This window comes from Mytilus galloprovincialis, chromosome 6, assembly GCF_965363235.1.
Source record: "Mytilus galloprovincialis chromosome 6, xbMytGall1.hap1.1, whole genome shotgun sequence".
Taxonomy (NCBI): domain Eukaryota; kingdom Metazoa; phylum Mollusca; class Bivalvia; order Mytilida; family Mytilidae; genus Mytilus; species Mytilus galloprovincialis.
This window is the reverse complement of record NC_134843.1, coordinates 83,390,237-83,410,128: the sequence shown is the minus strand read 5'-3', so window position 1 is coordinate 83,410,128 and position 19,892 is coordinate 83,390,237. Positions and strand designations below refer to the sequence as shown.

Below are 19,892 nucleotides of genomic sequence, written 5' to 3'. Positions count from 1 at the left end.
TAAGGAGTGTGACACTCACCTTTTATATATATATATATATATATAATATATATCATTTTTCACTTCAAATCTGATAAAGGAGCGAAAAGTGCTACAACAACTAGAAACAGGAATGTGTCCATAGTACAAGGATGCCCCACTCGCACTATATCATTTTCCAGTTCAGTGGACCGTGAAATTAGGGTCAAAGCTTTAATTTGGCATTAAAATTAGAAAGATCATATCATAGGGAACATGTGTACTATGTTTCAAGTTGATGTGACTTTAACTTCATCAAAAACAACCTTGACCAAAAACTTTAACCAAAACTTTAACCTGAACTTCGCACTATCATTTTCTATGTTTAGTGGACTGTGAAATTTGGGTCAAAACTTTAATTTGGCATTATAATTAGAAAGAGCATATCATGGGGAATAGGTGTACTAAGTTTCAAGTTGATTGGACTTCAACTTCATCAAAAACGTCCTTGACCACTCTTCAACCTGTATCCTTTTTTATGAAAGGATGAACTTAAAATAACCTGAGACCACTGTATTGCAATCAAGTTTTCTTCAATTGCTAGGACTACTTTTCTACTTTTGCTTGGCACTGAGATACAGTTTCCCTTTTAATTTTCAGTTGTTTCAAAAGATTTGCGAATCAGAAATTTTGTATGTCCTTAAACTGACTCATACAATTGTTATTTCTTCTTTATTAATGTATTTACTAGAAATGTGTTTATTTTTTCAGCTTTTTTAAATTAAAAAAACATTAGTAAAAAAGATAACAACAGTTTACATATATATGTTCTTATATTTCATCTAAAAATAGATGTCAAGTTGACCTTGGCTGTAGAAAGTGAAAAAAGCCACCCATTAAGTGTCAAGTAAATATGATCCCTTACTACATATAAGTACTTGTGACACTTATTTGAGATCTTACTGTTTTGCATGTAAACTATCTATATCTTCATATAATTGATGAGTGAATTGTTAAATTTGCACCTTTATAAAGTTATCACAAATCTTTGGACTTTCCATGAATTGTAGAATGGAAATGATAAATTTAAGTGAATATTAAATTATATATGTATATCCTAACGTTAGTATAATTATTATCGACTCCTAGGAGTCGATGGTCGATGTTAAGAATTGAACGATGGACAGTCAGTGCATGAATTTTTCTTGCTACCTGATTGGAAGATATTACGAGACGTGAATAATCAAAGTTTATTGATTGGTTAGGACAATCCAAACCTAGTAAATGTCCTTCAATCCCGTAGAGTATGGGATTTGTCCTCTCTATTTTAGCAATTAGATTTTGCCTGATCATTAATCATGCATATTCATGATATTGGTACACAGGTAACTTTTATCTATAAATAGTCGAATCTTCTGGAGTTTCGTAAAGAACAACGTTAAACGATATACTACTTCATAACGTGTGACCTCACATGTGTGGTAAAATTTGTTGATTGATGCACGTGGCTATTCTAGTAAATGAATAAATCTACAAAGCGAGAGCACTTTCCATTTTCATCAGCTAAGAGTCGACTAGCCCTTTTTGAAAGCTTATGCTTGTTTTACTTAGAAACATTAATATCTATACATGAAAAAAAACACATTTAAATACTATTACAGATACATGGTAAATGAATAAAATGTGTCATACATAAACATGTTACCATCCCCTGCACTTTTGAATACTGTGGATTCATTTATATTTGTTTATAAAAAAAAAATATAGACTAAGCTTATATGGGATTGTATTTATATGGGATTGTATGTATATTTGATTTAGTTTTTTTTTCTGAAGTATCTATTCAAGCCTATGGAAGATGTGTACTTTGTTGAACATTTAAATTTATGATTTACCTATATTCACAAAATCCACAAAAAATGGTACACCACAAATAATTATTATTTTATTATACTGTAAACCAACTTATTTTCACGACTTTTATGAGTTTAAAAATAATGTGAATATTAAAAAACGTTGCCAATATGTAAAAATATGATCTTTCCTTATTTGACCACTTAAATTAGATTAAAAATCATTACAAAGTGGCCTTGAAAGAGCTAAACATGAAATAAAGTATCCTCGAAAATAAGTTGGTTTACAGGAAAAGTATCACCAATTATATCTGGTGACTTGAGGAAGTAGTTGACAATTAACATATGGAAAAATTATGATTCAAGACATTTAACAATATTTCATTTTTAAAAAAGTTTTAAAAAATCTATAAAATCAAATCTATTGCAATTAATAATATACAAACTTTGATGTCAGTAGCAGGTGCACACTTATTCTAATGTGTTCAATCGAGTGTTTTATACTTTAAGTAAGTAACATAATTTTGAAAGCAACCGATACTACATATGGTACAATGAATTGTATTGGGACTTTTTTTTTAATATTTCACACCTGTGAGTAGTGGTGACTTCACGTAGAGAATTGCAAATTTATATACAAAACACTTGAACAAAAGACTTGATTTTGTATGAAATCATAATATGCAATGTATATACATCATGTTAATTTTTTACACACTGTAGTGAAAGATTATATGCCCCAATAAGGGTAAAACTGCTTTTTAATATACATTTTAAAAGCTAAAATGAATGAGTTTTCAGAGTTTTATCGTACAATGTGAAGGTGCCAATAGGAAAGACATTATACAAATTCAAATAACAACAATAAATTAAAACATAATATCTTGCACTCACTAATGTTCAACGTTTTCTTGTAATACTTTCATAACTTTCTACACTGTTAATTCATCGTAGATAAATCTTTCATCAGGTTGCAAAAATATCAAATTTCAAAGGTATATTGTGTGCATAAATACAACTATTAACTGCTTCAGAAATCAATGCGTTACTGAATCATTTTATTAAAATCTTCTTAGTAAAGAATATATAAACTTTAGTTTAATTTCCCCTGGAACATTACAATATCCTTTAGTAATTTATTATATAACATTTAGATTAAAGTCAGTTTCAATTTAAATTCAAGATAAAAAAAAATTAATTAAAAAAAAAGCTGTTTGAGAATTTATACAAAATGAGAGACAATGTTTAGTAAAGATTTCTACTATTCATACAGTGAGGTGAAAGATCTTGGTATGAATAAAAGGAGATGTGGAGTAATATATAATGAACAGCAATGTAACAACACAGAAAAACAAACAACTGAAAACAGTAACTGTCAAAGATGTCTAATTTTGGAACATTCAAATATGAAATCTCAGTGGCAGATCCAGGGGGGTTCCAGGGGTTCGAACCCCCCTTTTTTGGCCAATCAATGCATTTGAATGGGAGCATATAGTTGGAACCCCCCCTTAACTCTGGGTTGGGAACCCCCCTTTTTAAAATGGTTGGATCTGCCACTGAATCTAGAACTTAAAACATATGGCAAGGTTCAAATTGAAGCTGGCTTGAAATGTTGAATTGTAGCAATCTAAAATCTGATTAATTTTTACTGAAGAATTTGCAGTGGCTTTACAATCTTGTTTTTAAGAACTTGATTTGATTTTGTGTCTAAGCTATTGATTCAGAGAGGGTCATTATTATGGTAATTAAGGAAGGAACACAAAAATTGTGCAAAAAAAAACCAAAAAAACAACATTGGGGTTCCTGTAGCATTCACTCTTAGGTCACAAGGCCACTTTTGAAAATTGCCTCAGGTCAAAAGTCACTTTTCAGCAATTATGCAAAGTTCTTTACTGATTCAATTCTTTCTTTTACAAAATGTTAAAGGTCACAGGTCCTTTTAGATGAGACTAAAGGTTGCCTGCCAAACCTCAAAGATCGCAGGTGTGATTTGACCATGTTTAAGTCACATCATTCAACCTGCTAAATATAAAAAACAAGATGTGGTATGATTGCCAATGAGACAGCTCTCCACAAGAGACCAAATGACATAGAAATGCCAGTTCCATGTTAGAATTTTTACATGTCTTTATGGGGGTGAAATGTGATTGTGAAATGTGATTTAGAATTTAACTATAAGTCATCCATCTTAAAGAATTCTACTTAAACTATACATTTTCATTAAATAGCATGTTTAAATTTCCTAGCCCTTGCAGCAGTGAACTGGATCAAACATTTTTATATGCACGATTTCAATGTAACAGCTTCTGTCATCTTTATCTAAAAGGGGATCTTGTTTTAATATCTGAACATCTCACTTATACAAGGAGGAGAGATTGTTGGTATTAGAAGTTTGTCAGCATCAATTTATGTACAAATTGTTTCAAACTTTTAATATTTGAAAATGAAATATTCAAGAAAGAAATAATTGTTGAAAACAAAAAGTTACCACCCACAATCAAAATATGGATTACCGGTAGTTCTTTCACTTCTTCTAAACACTAAAAAAAAAATTTTCAAGGAGTCAAACTTTTTTTTTCATTTCCAATCAATGCACTGTATTTCAACATGATACACAGTTGGGAAGGAACCTACAAAAACAATACTAATTTAAACAATTTGATTTTAATACAAATCTTGTGTCAAAACTTTGCAAAGCCTGCATGGACACATGATCAGCATTCAATCAGATTGCTAATTTTTCAGGCTACGATGAGGTGTAAGAAATTGTATCATTTTAATTTCCATTCTTTAAAAAAACGTAAACTTAAAATATGTACAAGCAATTTCACATCTTCAAAATCTCAAGGGCTCGTTATTAAAAATTATAATGAATTAATAATTACATATATTTTACATAACCAGCCACATTACATCGTGTGTGAGTCACAAAAACATTATTATTAATATGTAAAAAAAAATCTACATTTAACCTGTCAACGCTATTTATGATTCAGATCTCCTGTCCTTCATACAAAGAGATTATCTCATAACCAACTGGGATACTTGTACCTATGCCAAATTAAATTAAGTTTACAATAAAATTAGTATAAAAAGTTTCTCTATTGTAATGTAGAGCAACATAGTCATCACCAACTATTTCTTACTCATTTTTATTTCCATTAAATATTTTTTTTCCTAGTCTACATTTCATGTAACAATCTGGCCAATGTTATATGATATATGATAAATTGTATCGATGAAATGTAGGTTAGGAAAAAAAAGTAAGTTACAGAGCAATGAGCTGGCTTACATGTATATATGTCAAATGACTACATGTATATATGTCAAAGGACTGTTCATGTATGTATGTCAAAGGACTGTACAAATATGTATGTCAAAGGACTGTACAAGTATATATGTCAAAGGACTGTACATGTATGTATGTGAAAGGACTGTTCATGTATGTATGTCAAAGGACTGTACATGTATGTATGTCAAAGGACTGTACATGTATGTATGTCAAAGGACTGTACATGTATGTATGTCAAAGGACTGTACATGTATGTATGTCAAAGGACTGTACAAGTATGCATGTCAAAGGACAGTACAAGTATTCATGTCAAAGGACAGTACAAGTATGTATGTCAAAGGACTGCACATGTATGTATGTCAAAGGACTGTTCATGTATGTATGTCAAAGGACTGTACATGTATGTATGTCAAAGGACTGTACATGTATGTACGTCAAAGGACTGTAAATGTATGTATGTCAAAGGACTGTACATGTATGTATTTCAAAGGACTGTACATGTATGTATGTCAAAGGACTGTATGTGTGTGTATGTCAAAGGACAGTACACGTATGTATGTCAAAGGACTGTACATGTATGTATGTCAAAGGACTGTTCATGTATGTATGTAAAAGGACTGTACATGTATGTATGTCAAAGGACTGTACATGTTTGTATGTCAAATAACTGTACATGTATGTATGTCAAATGGCTGTACATGTATGTATGTCAAAGGACTGAACATGTATGTATATCTAATGACTGAACATGTATGTATGGCAAATGATTGAACATGTATGTATGTCAAAGAACTGTACATGTATGTATACCAAAGGACTGAACATGTTTGTATGTTAAAGGACTGTACATTTTTGTATGTCAAAGGACTGAACATGTATGTATGTTAAAAGACTGTACAAGAATGTGTGTCAAAGGACAGTACAAGTATGTATGTCAAAGGACTGAACATGTATGTATGTTAAAGGACTGTACAAGAATGTATGTCAAAGGACAGTACAAGTATGTATGTCAAAGAACAGTACAAGTATGTATGTCAAAGGACTGAACATGTTTGTATGTTAAAGGACTGTACATGTATGTATTTCAAAGGACTGTACATATATGCATGTCAAAGGAATGTGTATGTATGCATGTCAAAGGAATGTACATGTATGCATGTCAAAGGAATGTATATGCTTGTATGTCAAAGAACTGAATATGTATGTATGTCAAAGGAATGTATATGTATGTATGTCAAAGAACTGAAAATGTATGTATGTCAAAGGACTGTACATGTATGCATGTCAAAGGATTGCAAATGTATGTATGTCAAAGGACTGTACAAGTTTGTATGTCAAAGGATTGTAAATGTATGTATGTCAAAAGGATTGTAAATGTATGTATGTCAAAAGAATTGTAAATGTATGTATGTCAAAAGGATTGTAAATGTATGTATGTCAATGGAATGCACATGTATGTATGTCAAAGGACTGATACATATTAAACTTTTACAATGCGAACTGGTATATTAGAATCAACTACACCTATGGGAACAGTGTGGACTTGTTTTCTAAGATGAAGATTGATTGATTGATCGAGTTTAACACCACTTTCAACACTATTAGTTATTTTGTGGTGGTCAATTTTTATTTGTGAAGGAAGCCAGAGTGCCTGGAAAAAACCACTGACCTTTAGCAGGAAATATGACAATCCTAGTCTATTACGATTGGAGTAAAAAGCACTTGTATGTGCTGGGTTTAAACAGAGTGTTAAGATGCTAGGGATACAGAAGTTAAACTAATAAGACCACTCAGCCACCAAAGCCCCTTCCTTAAGATAAACCTACATACCAGTTCAGATAATCAAACTTTTATATTTTTTAAACTCTAATCTTTGAAATGTAAAACTGGATGCAAAACTAAACATTAGCCTGAACAAAGTTTCATAACTCTATGGTCACTTCAGAATTAAAAGCTTGTGTTGACCAATGTCATAAGGAACAAATAGTAAAATAATAAAATACTGAACTCAAAGGAAATTTAAGAACTGAAAATCCCTCATCAAATGGCAAAATCATAAGCTCAAACACATCGAACGAATAGAAGCCAACTGTCATATTTCTGACTTAGTATTATGCTTTCCTTATGAAGAAAATGGTGAGTTGAACGTGGCTACCACAAAAAAAAAACATTTATAGAAAATGAACCCTAAGCATCGGAGATATCGCTATCCTTTGATATATATTTTTAGTGTACATGTATATTAACTGAAGACAGGGATAATAAGTGCAACCCAATACTTTATATATTTAATGACAGAAGGAAATGTTACCTGTTACCTCGACAATTTAAATTGACTTAACTTTTTGACTCTAAATCAATTACATATTATTCAAATGTTTTGTAATATGCTTTACAAGTGTGATTTTTTTGTGATTTTTCTTTTTTTGCTACAAAAATATTCAATTTTTCAAATTTTATAAGTATCATGCTATTAAATATCATGAAAAACTGAAAATTTAGGTTTCAGTATTAAACGGGTTAACAGACTATCACTGTACTAATTTGTGATCAAAGGCTTGTCAAAGTCAGTCCAATTGTCATTTACGACTTTTATAGTAACTTAATTAAAACATGTAACTGCTAATGACATTATTCAGATTTCAATGATTAACCTTACACAATAGTAAAGGTTCTATCCTATAATGTAAATGTCTTTTTATTATGATGTTAAATAATAAATCATGCATATTTTGACATGTGTTGTATTTGTGCATCATTTGTTTCCGGAAGTGTAATATTGTGCAATGCCCATGTCTTTTTGTCTGCGGTTATCAATTAAGTATTGTTGCATGATAGTTTTTTTATGATGATTCAAATATCTGTAAAAATTCCATATTTGTACAATTTAATCAATGAATGACCATATGGCAGAAATCTAGATCAATTTTCCTATTCAAGTATATTAATGAATTTTATGAACTATTTGAATGGCTATTTTATCATGAATAACTGAAATGATATACCGGGTGGTGACCGAGGACACACAGAAGTTATATTACAGATTTGATAAAACGATAACATCAGGTTAAAAACATATAAGAAATAGTCCTAAATAATTTTTTTATAGATATATTAATAACAATGGTGTTCAAAATGGTATTGGTCCATGTTCCAGCATGAAGCAAACACATATTAATCAATTGATTAGGGCTTTCCGCTTTGAAGTTCCTGGGAGTTTAGTATTTTTGTGATTTTACTTTTCACCTGTTATTCTATTTATGTATATTAGATGAATTTATACAACATAACATCATTTTTTATGCAATACCTTAGTTTTCATCTTGAAACAAATTGTGACTGACAGATAAACAGAAAAAGGATGTACATTACATTATACCTACACCCTCATCTGATTGATTAAATGTTGGTTACTTAACGTCAAGTGGCAAATATTTCATGTATGTTCAGGACAAGACACCTTCATCCGATGGTTTGGGTATAAAAGTTGTGTCATGAAAATCAGGTTCTACATATTTTAAACCCTTGAATGCCCAAAATTTTCTTTACACACTGAAATACATTTTTTATTTTCCTCCATCTTTGATTTTGAAAAAGCAGATAACAATCAGTCTAGATCTTTAATGAAATGTGCAAATTTAGAGAGAAGTATGTAATTCATGTGTATGACTTATCCTTTTAAATTGAAAATCATGTTTTTTATCATATTTACAGGTGTATCTTACAAACATCAGATTATTTTTGTATTATTCAATTTTTTTTTAAATTCGCCATATAAGGGTAGACAACTCAGATACAAGGGGAAATAACTTGATAAAGTAACTTTTATAATAGAATGTGTTGTGAATTTACCTATTTTATTATTAAGCAAGAAAACGAGCACTAGTCCCATGCACATTATTTCTTTTTCTCAAGTTATCTGAAAGCATATAATTAGAGCTATATTTTCATATTATATCTTAAAATTCTATGGTGTATTTTTTTTTATCACACAAATTTGGGTTTTCCATGCATAATCTATACAAAATCTGACAATTTAGGTGATCCAGACTTTTTATTATATTTAAAAAAAAAAGCATAACACAAACTTCATTTTGACAAATTATCAAAAAATTATATGGATTTAAATTAAGACCCCCCCCCCCCCCAACCTAACTTAAAACCTACTCTCATTATACCAAGTACTACTGGTACATGTATCTATTACTTTATTGCATACAGAAATATTCTAAATGAGAGATGAAAATTAGTTTTAATTATTGGGTGTCTGTAGCTCAAAATCTTACTTCAGTATTAGGTAGTAAACAACTGATTAATCTTCTCATGTTTCAATTATCATAAATCTAAATGAGTAGACGTAACAGGTCATTTTCATCTCAGATTCCCATAAAAATGATATAATGTGGAATATCTGATATTAATTAAACATTGTTAATTCTTCCCTCACCAAGACTGGGATAGACCCCCACAGGTATAAAGGTTCGTTTCATACTGTATAATTCCCTATTATTGACCATAAAATATCACTTAGAATGAAAATCTGATCAGCAGAAATATAGTAACTGGATTGCTCACCTGGAATACTAAAGTATGATTTTAAAAGAACATTTTGAAATGAATGAGTTTGTTTTAAATTTGTTGGTTGGGTGATGAAGGTGAGTTAACATGGTCTTGTGCTGTGTTGTCGGATGGCTGTAGGTGAGCTAATATTGTGTTATGTTGTTGGGTTGCAGTAGGTGAGTTAATATTTTGTTGTGTTATTGTGTGAAGGTTATAATTTGGGACTGTAGGTCAGTTCACCCTGTGTTGCATTGTTGGGTTTCTTTTGGTCACTGAACATGTTATTGTGTTATTGTGTTGCTGTAGGTTGCTTAACATGATGATGTTTGATTGCTATAGGTAACTGAACATAGTGATGTGTTGTTGGTTTGCTGTAGGTCACTTAACAAGGTGATATTACGTTGATGTAGGTATCTGAACATGCTTTTGTGTTGCAAGGTGACTATAGGTCACTTAACATTGTGTTGTTACATTGCTATAGGTCACCAAACATTTTGTTGTATTGTTGTGTTACTGTAGGTCACTGAACCTGGTGTTTGGTTGTTTGGTTGCTGTAGGTAACTTAACATTGTGTTGTTACATTGCTATAGGTCACCAAACATTATGTTGTGTTGTTGGGTTACTGTAGGTCACTGAACCTGGTGTTTGGTTGTTTGGTTGCTGTAGGTAACTTAACATTTTGTTGTTACATTGCTATAGGTCACCAAACATTATGTTGTGTTGTTGGGTTACTGTAGGTCACTGAACCTGGTGTTGTGTTGCTTGGTTGCTTTAGGGATGATACACTTTGTTGTGTTAATTGGTTTTGATTTTTATTGTTGTTTTTTTTGTACTGTCTGTTTTTTTTTCACAGATTACAAAACTATTAAACCATGCTACATGTAATGCTTCAATGGACCTATGGACCTATTCTCTGTCCGAATTCACATGCAACATAATTAAATGATTTTTCGGTTACTAAAACATGTTGCTATTAATGATAGATCTTTATAAAACAATCATTTTATGTTGCTGCAAACAAATTTTAGGATAATTGTCACTCATATAAAAACAGAAGTTGAATTAATAAAATATAAATTACTAAATTCTTAACTTTTAAAGTTTTGGTAAAAATAAGTAGGGTGAGAGCAAAGATAGAACTAGCTCACATCTCCTATCACCAGGTGAGCTAAAACATTACAATACAGCAGTGAAACTAGATCACTTTCAAACAGTTCTTTATAAGAATCACTTCAAAACACTAAACAATATTGAATATATTCATACTATAATTACATATCCATGTATTGAGATCAATTGACAATAAAGTGTTTATTGATGTTAATCTCTGTGTGATAGGTAATTCATCTTTTCTATAAAAAACATAATTACTTTCTCAGTAGAATTATATTTGTCAACTGTTAAATATCACAAGTTTGTATACAGTTAATTCATAATCTTTGTTTAAAATATAGTGAGATTATAACCTCCCCATTCAGACAATAATCTATTGTGATTTTTTTTTACAATTTTGACTTTTACTATGACTATTGTACTACAATAGTCCCAGATTTTTATAATTATGGTTTGTTGAAAAACTACTGGCTCATGGGGTATATATTCCCAAGCATTTTATACTTTTTTTAAAAATTTTAACCTACCCATATAGAAAATAATCTCCTTTCTTACCATTTTCAATTTTATAATTCTGTGTGTGAAAACACTATATTGTTTCATGGGTATTGTTCCTTGCATGGTTTTTAGAAGCATTTTTAAATTATTTAACCAGTTTTCATTTTATTTTCTGCTTGCTGAATTATTTGTTAAATATCTTCTGAAATCATGCTGTCCTTTATCAAAATTAATTTCATTAAGAGAATTATGTTTATTTCAATTTTGTCTAATTAAATTGCCTGTAGCTAATTATGAAATAATTGAATGTGTCACACATGCCTTTGAGCAGTACTCTTTTTCCCAGTGATTGTTTGATTTGAGAATCAGACAGACAGACAGGTGTGATTTTACAACCCCCAGGTACTTCTCTTAAGGCAAAAGTAATACTTTTTGAGTATTGTGAGATTATTCATGATATAAATTTCTGGGTTGGTTTAACCAAAGGACAGTAATGAAAAACTGAGGAATTGTAAAGCCTTGAACATCTGCAGAAACTTAATGTCTTAAAATAGTGAAAAGGTTTAATGAACTATTTTATGATTGTGATAAATTGAAAGTGAAAGTAGCCTGATTAACCTTCAATAATGGATGCTGATTTAGTGGATGTGAAACAAATGTTTTCAGACATGATGAGAAGGGTCCAACCATGGACTCTTTCTCATTTCATCATGTGGCTAGACCTTAAAATAGCAGAATACAAAGTCCTAGGATACATGGTTCTGGATAAGAAATCAGCATATGATAAAGATCAAGCTACAGTATACAGACAAACAAGTAGAATTAATACAGCATCTCCACTTTCAGAATCTTCGAGTGAACAAACATACGATTTTCAAATTCAAGGGAAACGTACCAAACATAATCGATCACCAAATATGACGAATGACTATATGGAAAGTGAAAATTCTACAGAACTTGCTCAACGTAATAAACAGAAAAGTGTCACTAACCCTGGGATGAATGAAAGAAAAGATAATTCATTGACATTTGTAAATTGGAAAGGTCAAAATGGAGATTGTGAAAGACAAACATCTGTTTCTGGAAATCAGGAGAGCTGTGAAAATAAATCTGTTGAAAATAAAATTCTGAATCAAAGGAAACCAAGAAAACCAGGAAAAGTTTTACAGAGTATTGTGAATAATTTAAAGCAAAACTCTATCAATAATCCTCTAGTGGGAGAATCAGGACCAGATTTATGCAAAACAGGGAACCAGAAGAATGAACAATCTGAGAGAGAAGTGTATCCTTCACATAAAACTATAAATGCACCATCCTCACAAGGAAAATATCAAAATAATGGTATCAACATTCAAAACCACCAAGTAATGTCAAGTCTGACAAGAAAACAGGAAAAAATATCTGGACCAATACAAGATGATAGATTATCAAATAGAAACACAGAAATTTACCCATCCCAGGAATCAGAAGTATTTGTTGAGGATAGTGCACCTTTGTATAAGAGCCAACAGTTTAGTTCATTGATTTCACTTTCAAGGTCACGTGGAAGGAGACGAAGGTCATCAAATGAGGAAATAACCTACCCATTAATTAAAACAAAAGATACTGAAATAACACAACCTTATGACGAATCACCAAGAGCTCAAAATCTAGCTGATTTCTATTTTGCTCAAAATCAGCTTGATGAACAATTTGCTGTTAGGCGAGCAAAACAAAGTGTTTGCAAAATGACTGCAAAATATTATGAGAATGAAGACCCACCATCAAACAATCAGTCTGAGCAAAATCATAATAGTAATTCATTAACACCAAGCAAATATGACAATGGGACTAAAATATTAAAAGATGTGTCCATTAAACAGGAAGTTGCATCACCAGGCAGAAGTGAAGTTAACAGTCCAAGAAATTATGAAATTGAGAAGACACCAAACCCTCTTGAAAGTTCAATTCCTAAACAATTTAATGATTATGAGAGTCATACCAGTATGTCTAACACTGGTAATGAAATGGTGGTTAATGGAAATAACGTGGTTGTTAAGTCAGAACCAAAAAATGATGAGGAGTACAGCTGTTCCTCTGCAACAGGAAATTATTACAATCAAAGTTACAGTTCTGACGGGGACACTACAAGTTACAAGGACACTTCAACACATTTTGAATATCATGGAGACGATATAGCAGAAGAATCTTACATGCAGGACAATTCTGAGTTGTATGGAGAAGATAGCAGCAATGATGTGCTACAGGGGTCTGCTGGGACAGACCAACATGACAATAAAATAATGAGGCAGAGAAGTTATAAGAAAAGACCGTCGGAAAGTTTACCAAATCAAGTTCCAAGAGATGCTTCGTCAGGAAAGTTTGTGTGTGAACTGTGTAGTAAGACCTTTACAAATAGATCATCCTACTTCAGACATAAGAGAATTCATGGAGAAAAGAAATACCGTTGTTTTGTGTGCGATAAAGCCTTTCATAGGAAAGAACACCTTCAATCACATATTCATAGACATACTAAATCATTTCCTTTAAAGTGCTGCAAGTGTAGTTACGAATCTCACAGCTTGGATGAAGCAAATACACACTATCAAGATAGTCATAGTCATCTAGAAATAGAATCTGCAGACTGACCAATTTGTATAAACTAATGCTTATTGTTGAATTTTAGAATCTTGCCAAATATTGCTATCTTTTAAACAATTGCCTAATGTTTTAAAGCTTAATTTGACCAGTAGATGTCTTAAAACTTGTTCGTTTTCAGGTTTATTCCTGTATATATTGAATAACCATGTTATTTAAATTATTTTTCAAACTAACTTGTTCATTATTAAATGAAGTTTTTTAATAAATATTTATCTTAAGTTTGTCAGTGGAATCAATATACCCTAGAAATAGATACAAAACTGTAGTCAAAAGCATTTACTACAAAATTTAGTATGAGACTTAATCTATAAAAGTGTTTATTTTTTTCAATTTACCCTCATCATATATTGCTCTTTAGCTGTTGAAGGTTTTTGGTAGAATTCATATTGTTCAATAGCGCCGCTGAGTTTTTTTAAAAAATAACCTCGACTATCCATGAGGATCTTGCAAAGTCAACCTCAATAATTAGTATTCTGTATACCTAGTGTTTTACCTTTTGTCAACTTTTTTTCTTTTGGCCCTAGAAATGTCACAAAGAACTCTTGGACTTTTAGTTTTTATCTTCTCAGTTCTGTTTCATTTTGCTGATTGTCTGTCTTAAGCTTGTCTCCTTGATTCAATATGCAGAGTTACTTCCCCTTAGCAAAATGTTAAACTGTCTCACATTTACACCAAACAAGTGTTTATTGATGTTAATCTCTGTGTGATAGGTAATTCATCTTTTCATAAAAAAAAACTTAATTACTTTCTCAGTAGAATAGCATTTGTCAACAATTAAACATCACAAGTTTTAATATAGTTTTGTTTAATAACTTTAACCTTCCAAATATAATCTATTGTGATTTTGACTTTTTCCATACATTTAAGGTGTGTGAAAATAAGTACCATCTTGCACCATCATCAAAAAAGATTTTTATTTCATTTAAATTTAATTTTCTGAAATAAATATATAAATGGGTTATAACTATATTTGAAAATCAACACCACAGACTTATTTATGAGATTCTCAAATTATCCCAGACTATCATAGCCTTAGCACTTATAGAACTGAATGATTTAATACATACTTAACAACATGCATTTTAATAAACATTTGTATGTTAGGGTCAAGCCCTGGCCATGGTCAGTGGGTCACTGAATAATAAATAATAATATACCTTATATTTCTTTTAAGTTAGTTAATGTTACTGAGTTTAAGATAATTACCACATAAATTTTAAATGACTATTATGCTGAGATCGCATACAAATTTTTAAAATCAAAGCATTTGATGCTAATTTCTTTTGAGGGTGTTCCCATTAAAATGCTTCATTGTTTATGAAGCCATAATTTGGCATGTGAAAGGACAAATCTTCAGTTAACAAAATGTAAATACCATTTTACGGTATAACAATACTGTATATGGAAATGTCAAAACCATGAAAATCATACCAAAAAGTTCAGAAGGTTTTGTAATTGAATATTGGGGACAATATAATTTATATATTCTATTACTGTTTAGGAAATGATTCATAGACAGCTCCCACCACACCCTTACTTCTATTTTTTATAAGACAATTAAAAGAGCTTAAATAATATGAATTAAACTATAGTTGTTTCTGGTGCAGAGTTTTCTTGTTAGCAATCATCCCACATCTTCTTATAATACATGTATAGCATGTAACTGTTATACAAGTGAGAGGCTTATCTAGCTATAAAACCAGGTTTAATCCACCATTTTTTTCATAGGAAATGCTTGTACCAAGTCAGGAATATGACAATTGATTTCAATTCATTTGATTGTTTGATTTTGCCTTTTGAAAAGGAACTTTCAAATTGAATTGTCTTTGGAGTTCTTTTTTTTTAATCATTTTTATTTCCATCAATAGATCTCTAACTTGGTTATTTTTTTAATGTCCCATTCTCCCATGTACTAAAAAAAAACCAGTGAGAGAATATTGTATTGAATAGAGTTCACTAAAAGAATATTAACACAGGAATTACAAAATTTATTGGACATTAGTATTGATCAGGATGCTTCAACTGCACAATATAGGTCAATAAAAAGTAAAATCACAAAAACACTGAACTCAGAGGAAAATCAATTTCGGAAAGTCCATAATCACATGGCAAAATCAAATAACAAAACGCATCAAAAATGAATGGACAAGAACTGTCATATTCCTGACTTGGTACAGGCATTTTCAATGTAGAAAATGATTGATTGAACCTGGTTTTATAGCCAGCTAAACCTCTCACTTGTATGACAGTCACATCAAATTCCATTATATTGTCACCAATGCATGAACAAAACAAACAGACACAATAAATAAAAATGTCAAAAAATAGGGATACAGCAGTCAACAGTGTGTTATGAACAGATATATCATGTTAAGGAGGGGTATTTGCGAAAAATACCAGTCGAGAGAATGTTAAATTTCACGAGCCGTAAGGCGAGGGAAATTCATTCTCAAGACTGGTATTTTTCGCAAATACCCCTCAATAACATGATATATCTGTTTAATTACACCGAATGTTAATGTACTAAAACGCATTGATGATCATGACGTTACAAGCGTCCAGTCAGATAGAGTATTTTTTGGCAAATACCACGGCAGAGAGGGTAAAAAAGGCATATCCTTTAAGCAAATACCCCAGCCGCGTTAAAAATGAACGATATTCATTTGATAACAGTAAATTGGTGAAAAATACACTGGCTATTAACCAATCAAAACCCAGGATTCTTACATAAGGTGTAATTATCATCTTAATCACTATAAAAACCACAAATGTAACGAAGAAGCACAAAAAGGCATACATCAAATTTAACATCCTCATTTTGCTTATATTATACGATTTAATTTATCTATGTAATATGCACCCATAAAGGATGGAGGGTTTTAAGTACTAATGTAAAATTGCGCGTTTGAAATTCTATGTGATCTAATTGTTCATTAGCAATTTTACAACACATTCCTGAAACACTAGTAGAATCTTGTATACCAAACATTCTATTTCTCCATTTCCTTTCTCAATTTTATTGTTGTCTCTTGCAAAGATTATACAACGGTGATGTTATATTCTATCAACATGTAAAATGTCAAATGATACATTTAAATTAATTTGCTATTATTTTTATAGCAAATACAAGGGTATGCCATAAGTGGATCCAAAGGGGGATTTCGTTAATTATATAGGGAATCACTGAAGCTGAAGCATAACTGGAGCCCCCCCCCCATATGAAAAGTTCTGGATCTGCCACTGTATGCATACATTTGAATGGGCAATAAGTTTGATCTTTCTACTAAATGAATTTCCTTGATAGAAAAGCAGTAAATTGCAACTAATCCAGCCAAGAATCACAATCAATTGTGTAAATTCAGAAATTTTTGTGTGAAATTATTTATGCAATTTTTGCAGAATGAACAAAAATGTGAGTTTGATTACTGCAAGTTAAGGAAAATATTCATAGATAAACAAAATGCATGTTTTTATTATTGTGATACTCAAGTAGTTGTATTATTGGCATCAATAAAAACCTCACCATTATTTCTGAATGTATGTTACAATTTAAGAATCAAAACCAATATCTCTTGAATTATAGCATATATTGTTACCACAGGACCAATGATGCCATTTCTATAGCATTCAACTACTCAAGAACGTTTACATTTGAACAAAATCGGACTTCCCATGCAGTTCAACAAACAAATAAAAACAACACTTATCTGTTATGTCACAGTAAATCAGAGTAGTAATTACAATAAAACTAGAATTAGTCACCCAAATGGATTATAACATCTGCAATTTGTTTTAATCATAGTAAACGTAATACATGTTATTATCCTAACTTTATGACTTATTTAGCATAGAGTAGGAAGATCAGGTCAGAGTGGTTAAAGTGCACTGCAACAACACCTTGGTATACAATTGATTGGTTGCAGAACCAAAAAAATAAATTTCAAACGCATGCAGTTTCTAATAACAAAATCTTTTTAATGACGTAACAGCTCATATGCAAAGTACAAAATGTATGTGTGTATTTTTATTTACTACATTTGCACTAAATGAAAAAATAAATCTGTTTTTGTAAATAACTAAACCATAAAGGAGCCATATTTTTAAACAAATAAGTCTTTTAAATACGCCATCTGTAACTTCTTTAATTAAAAGAAACTAAATATCAATATTCAAATTTGACTTAATTGTAGATCTTGTTTGGCTGATCATTTTTAAAATTTAAAATTTCTATATATATAAGCGTATTCAAAATAACAGGCACAAAAATTCAAAGAATAGGTTAAAATTATCATTTAAGGGCAATTATTCCATAAATGAGTAGAATGTAGATGCGTAAAAATTGCCATTAAAGGGCAATAACTCCAATAATAAGTAGTCTGACAGTTTTGATGTAAAAAAGACAACTCAAAATTTTAAACATTTAAACCTCAGACAAATTTTCTCTATTCACAGCTGTATTCAAGATAACAGACAAATTTTGCATTTAACCCTAACAAGATACCCCAATGATGATTGTGGCCAAGTTTTGTTAAATGATTTGACCAAGTAGTTTCAGAGGAGAGGATGTATATAAAAGGCCTATTCTAGATCACAACTTCCAATAAATATTGGTATTAATAGTAGAAACTAACAATAAATTCTTCCAACAGATGATACAAAAATTTGTGCAGGAACATTACACATTAATTCATGTCGCAGAAGAAAAACCATTATTTTTTTTAAGTTACATAATTTTCATATACATACATTGAAAATACACTAAACATGCTAAATGGGAAATTTTAGCATGGTGGATACCTAGATGCAAACTTTTCTTATATTTCAAAAGTGAAACAATTAAGTTTCTTACCATTGTAAATATGACCACCGACACTGCCAGCAGACGACCATTCATCATCCCAACACTGCAAGGACATCTTTTGACTGTATCTTCTGTGTTACAACCTGATTATATTTCAACACATTAAATTATTATGACAATTGATAATAAATGTTATTTATCACTTTGACTAGACATACTGACTCAATTTTTTGTCATTTTAGATCTAACTGATATCTACCAACAGCCTGCATTCGTTTTCGCAATACGTAACAATTTGGTGCAGTTTATACTCTCTAATACTTAAATCCTCCAAAAAAAATTCATAAAATCTGAATAATTTGGGATGCTTTTGAGATTATTGTATTAAAACTGACAAGATACAAACTGATAATTTTTATTTATTGGCTGTTAGATCTTTGATATATAAGTAAACTATCAGATTTTACAATTAGATTGTATGTAAGGGGAGATAACTAAAGCTTTAGTACAATAAGTTTTTACGTTTTTTCCACGTTTTATGGTTAATCTAATATGCATTCATTATAATGTATACAAAATGTTTTTATCCTATAGAAAAAAATGAAATGCACACATAATGGTAATATTATGCAAAAGTGAAAACAATTTCTACCTAAACAAAGAAATTTAAGAGCTATTTGTAATATATGTTTACATGTTTTTTTTTACCTACACTCATGTTTAAACTTTTTCTATTATCAATGATTCATACTATTTCATAGGACTATAATTCTTCATTGTACAATACATTCAAAATACAGTTTTTTATAAACCATTTTTATAAGATTTTTCTCACTGAGTATCAATACCTAACTTTTTACTTGAATAACAATTCTTATGTCTAACTTGTATGTTTTCTGTATGATTTTAAACTTATGTCATCTAGTTAACTTTCCATCATATACCATATTATTTTGTTTTTATTTTCGTAGTTATCAATGTCGTGTCTAATGTTGAAAAAAAATATTTTCGTAGTTATCAATGTCGTGTCTAATGTTGAAGAAAAATAAGATCACATTTCTTATATTTTTTTTTGTGTTTAGACATTAAATCTAAGGAGTTATTAGTGTGTAAAATTTGACTTCAGTCTACAAGTGTCTAAGGAATATTCTTGGTCCTTTAGTGTTAGAAATTAGTC

At 30.6% G+C, this 19,892-nt stretch overlaps 2 protein-coding genes across 2 annotated transcripts in view; one reads left to right on the top strand and one right to left on the bottom strand.

Annotated features, from left to right (window-relative positions):
• Positions 1–18,829, bottom strand: part of LOC143080528 (A disintegrin and metalloproteinase with thrombospondin motifs 16-like) — a 77,380-nt gene extending 58,551 nt beyond the window's left edge. Inside the window, exon 1 of the mRNA XM_076256407.1 lies at positions 18,764–18,829. Within this exon, the coding sequence (XP_076112522.1) occupies positions 18,764–18,811 (48 nt within the window). The 5' untranslated portion in view covers positions 18,812–18,829. The remainder of the gene's footprint in view (positions 1–18,763) is intronic.
• LOC143080527 (uncharacterized) lies at positions 11,637–14,132 on the top strand. The gene has a single exon (XM_076256404.1). It carries the CDS (start codon positions 11,901–11,903, stop codon positions 13,899–13,901), a length of 2,001 nt encoding a protein of 666 aa, XP_076112519.1. The 5' UTR covers positions 11,637–11,900; the 3' UTR covers positions 13,902–14,132.
• Positions 18,830–19,892: the final 1,063 nt, after the last annotated feature.

Excerpts from the sequence above, each read along its gene's own strand:
- LOC143080527 (XM_076256404.1), top strand. The coding sequence starts at position 11,901 with ATGGATGCTGATTTAGTGGATGTGAAACAAATGTTTTCAGACATGATG.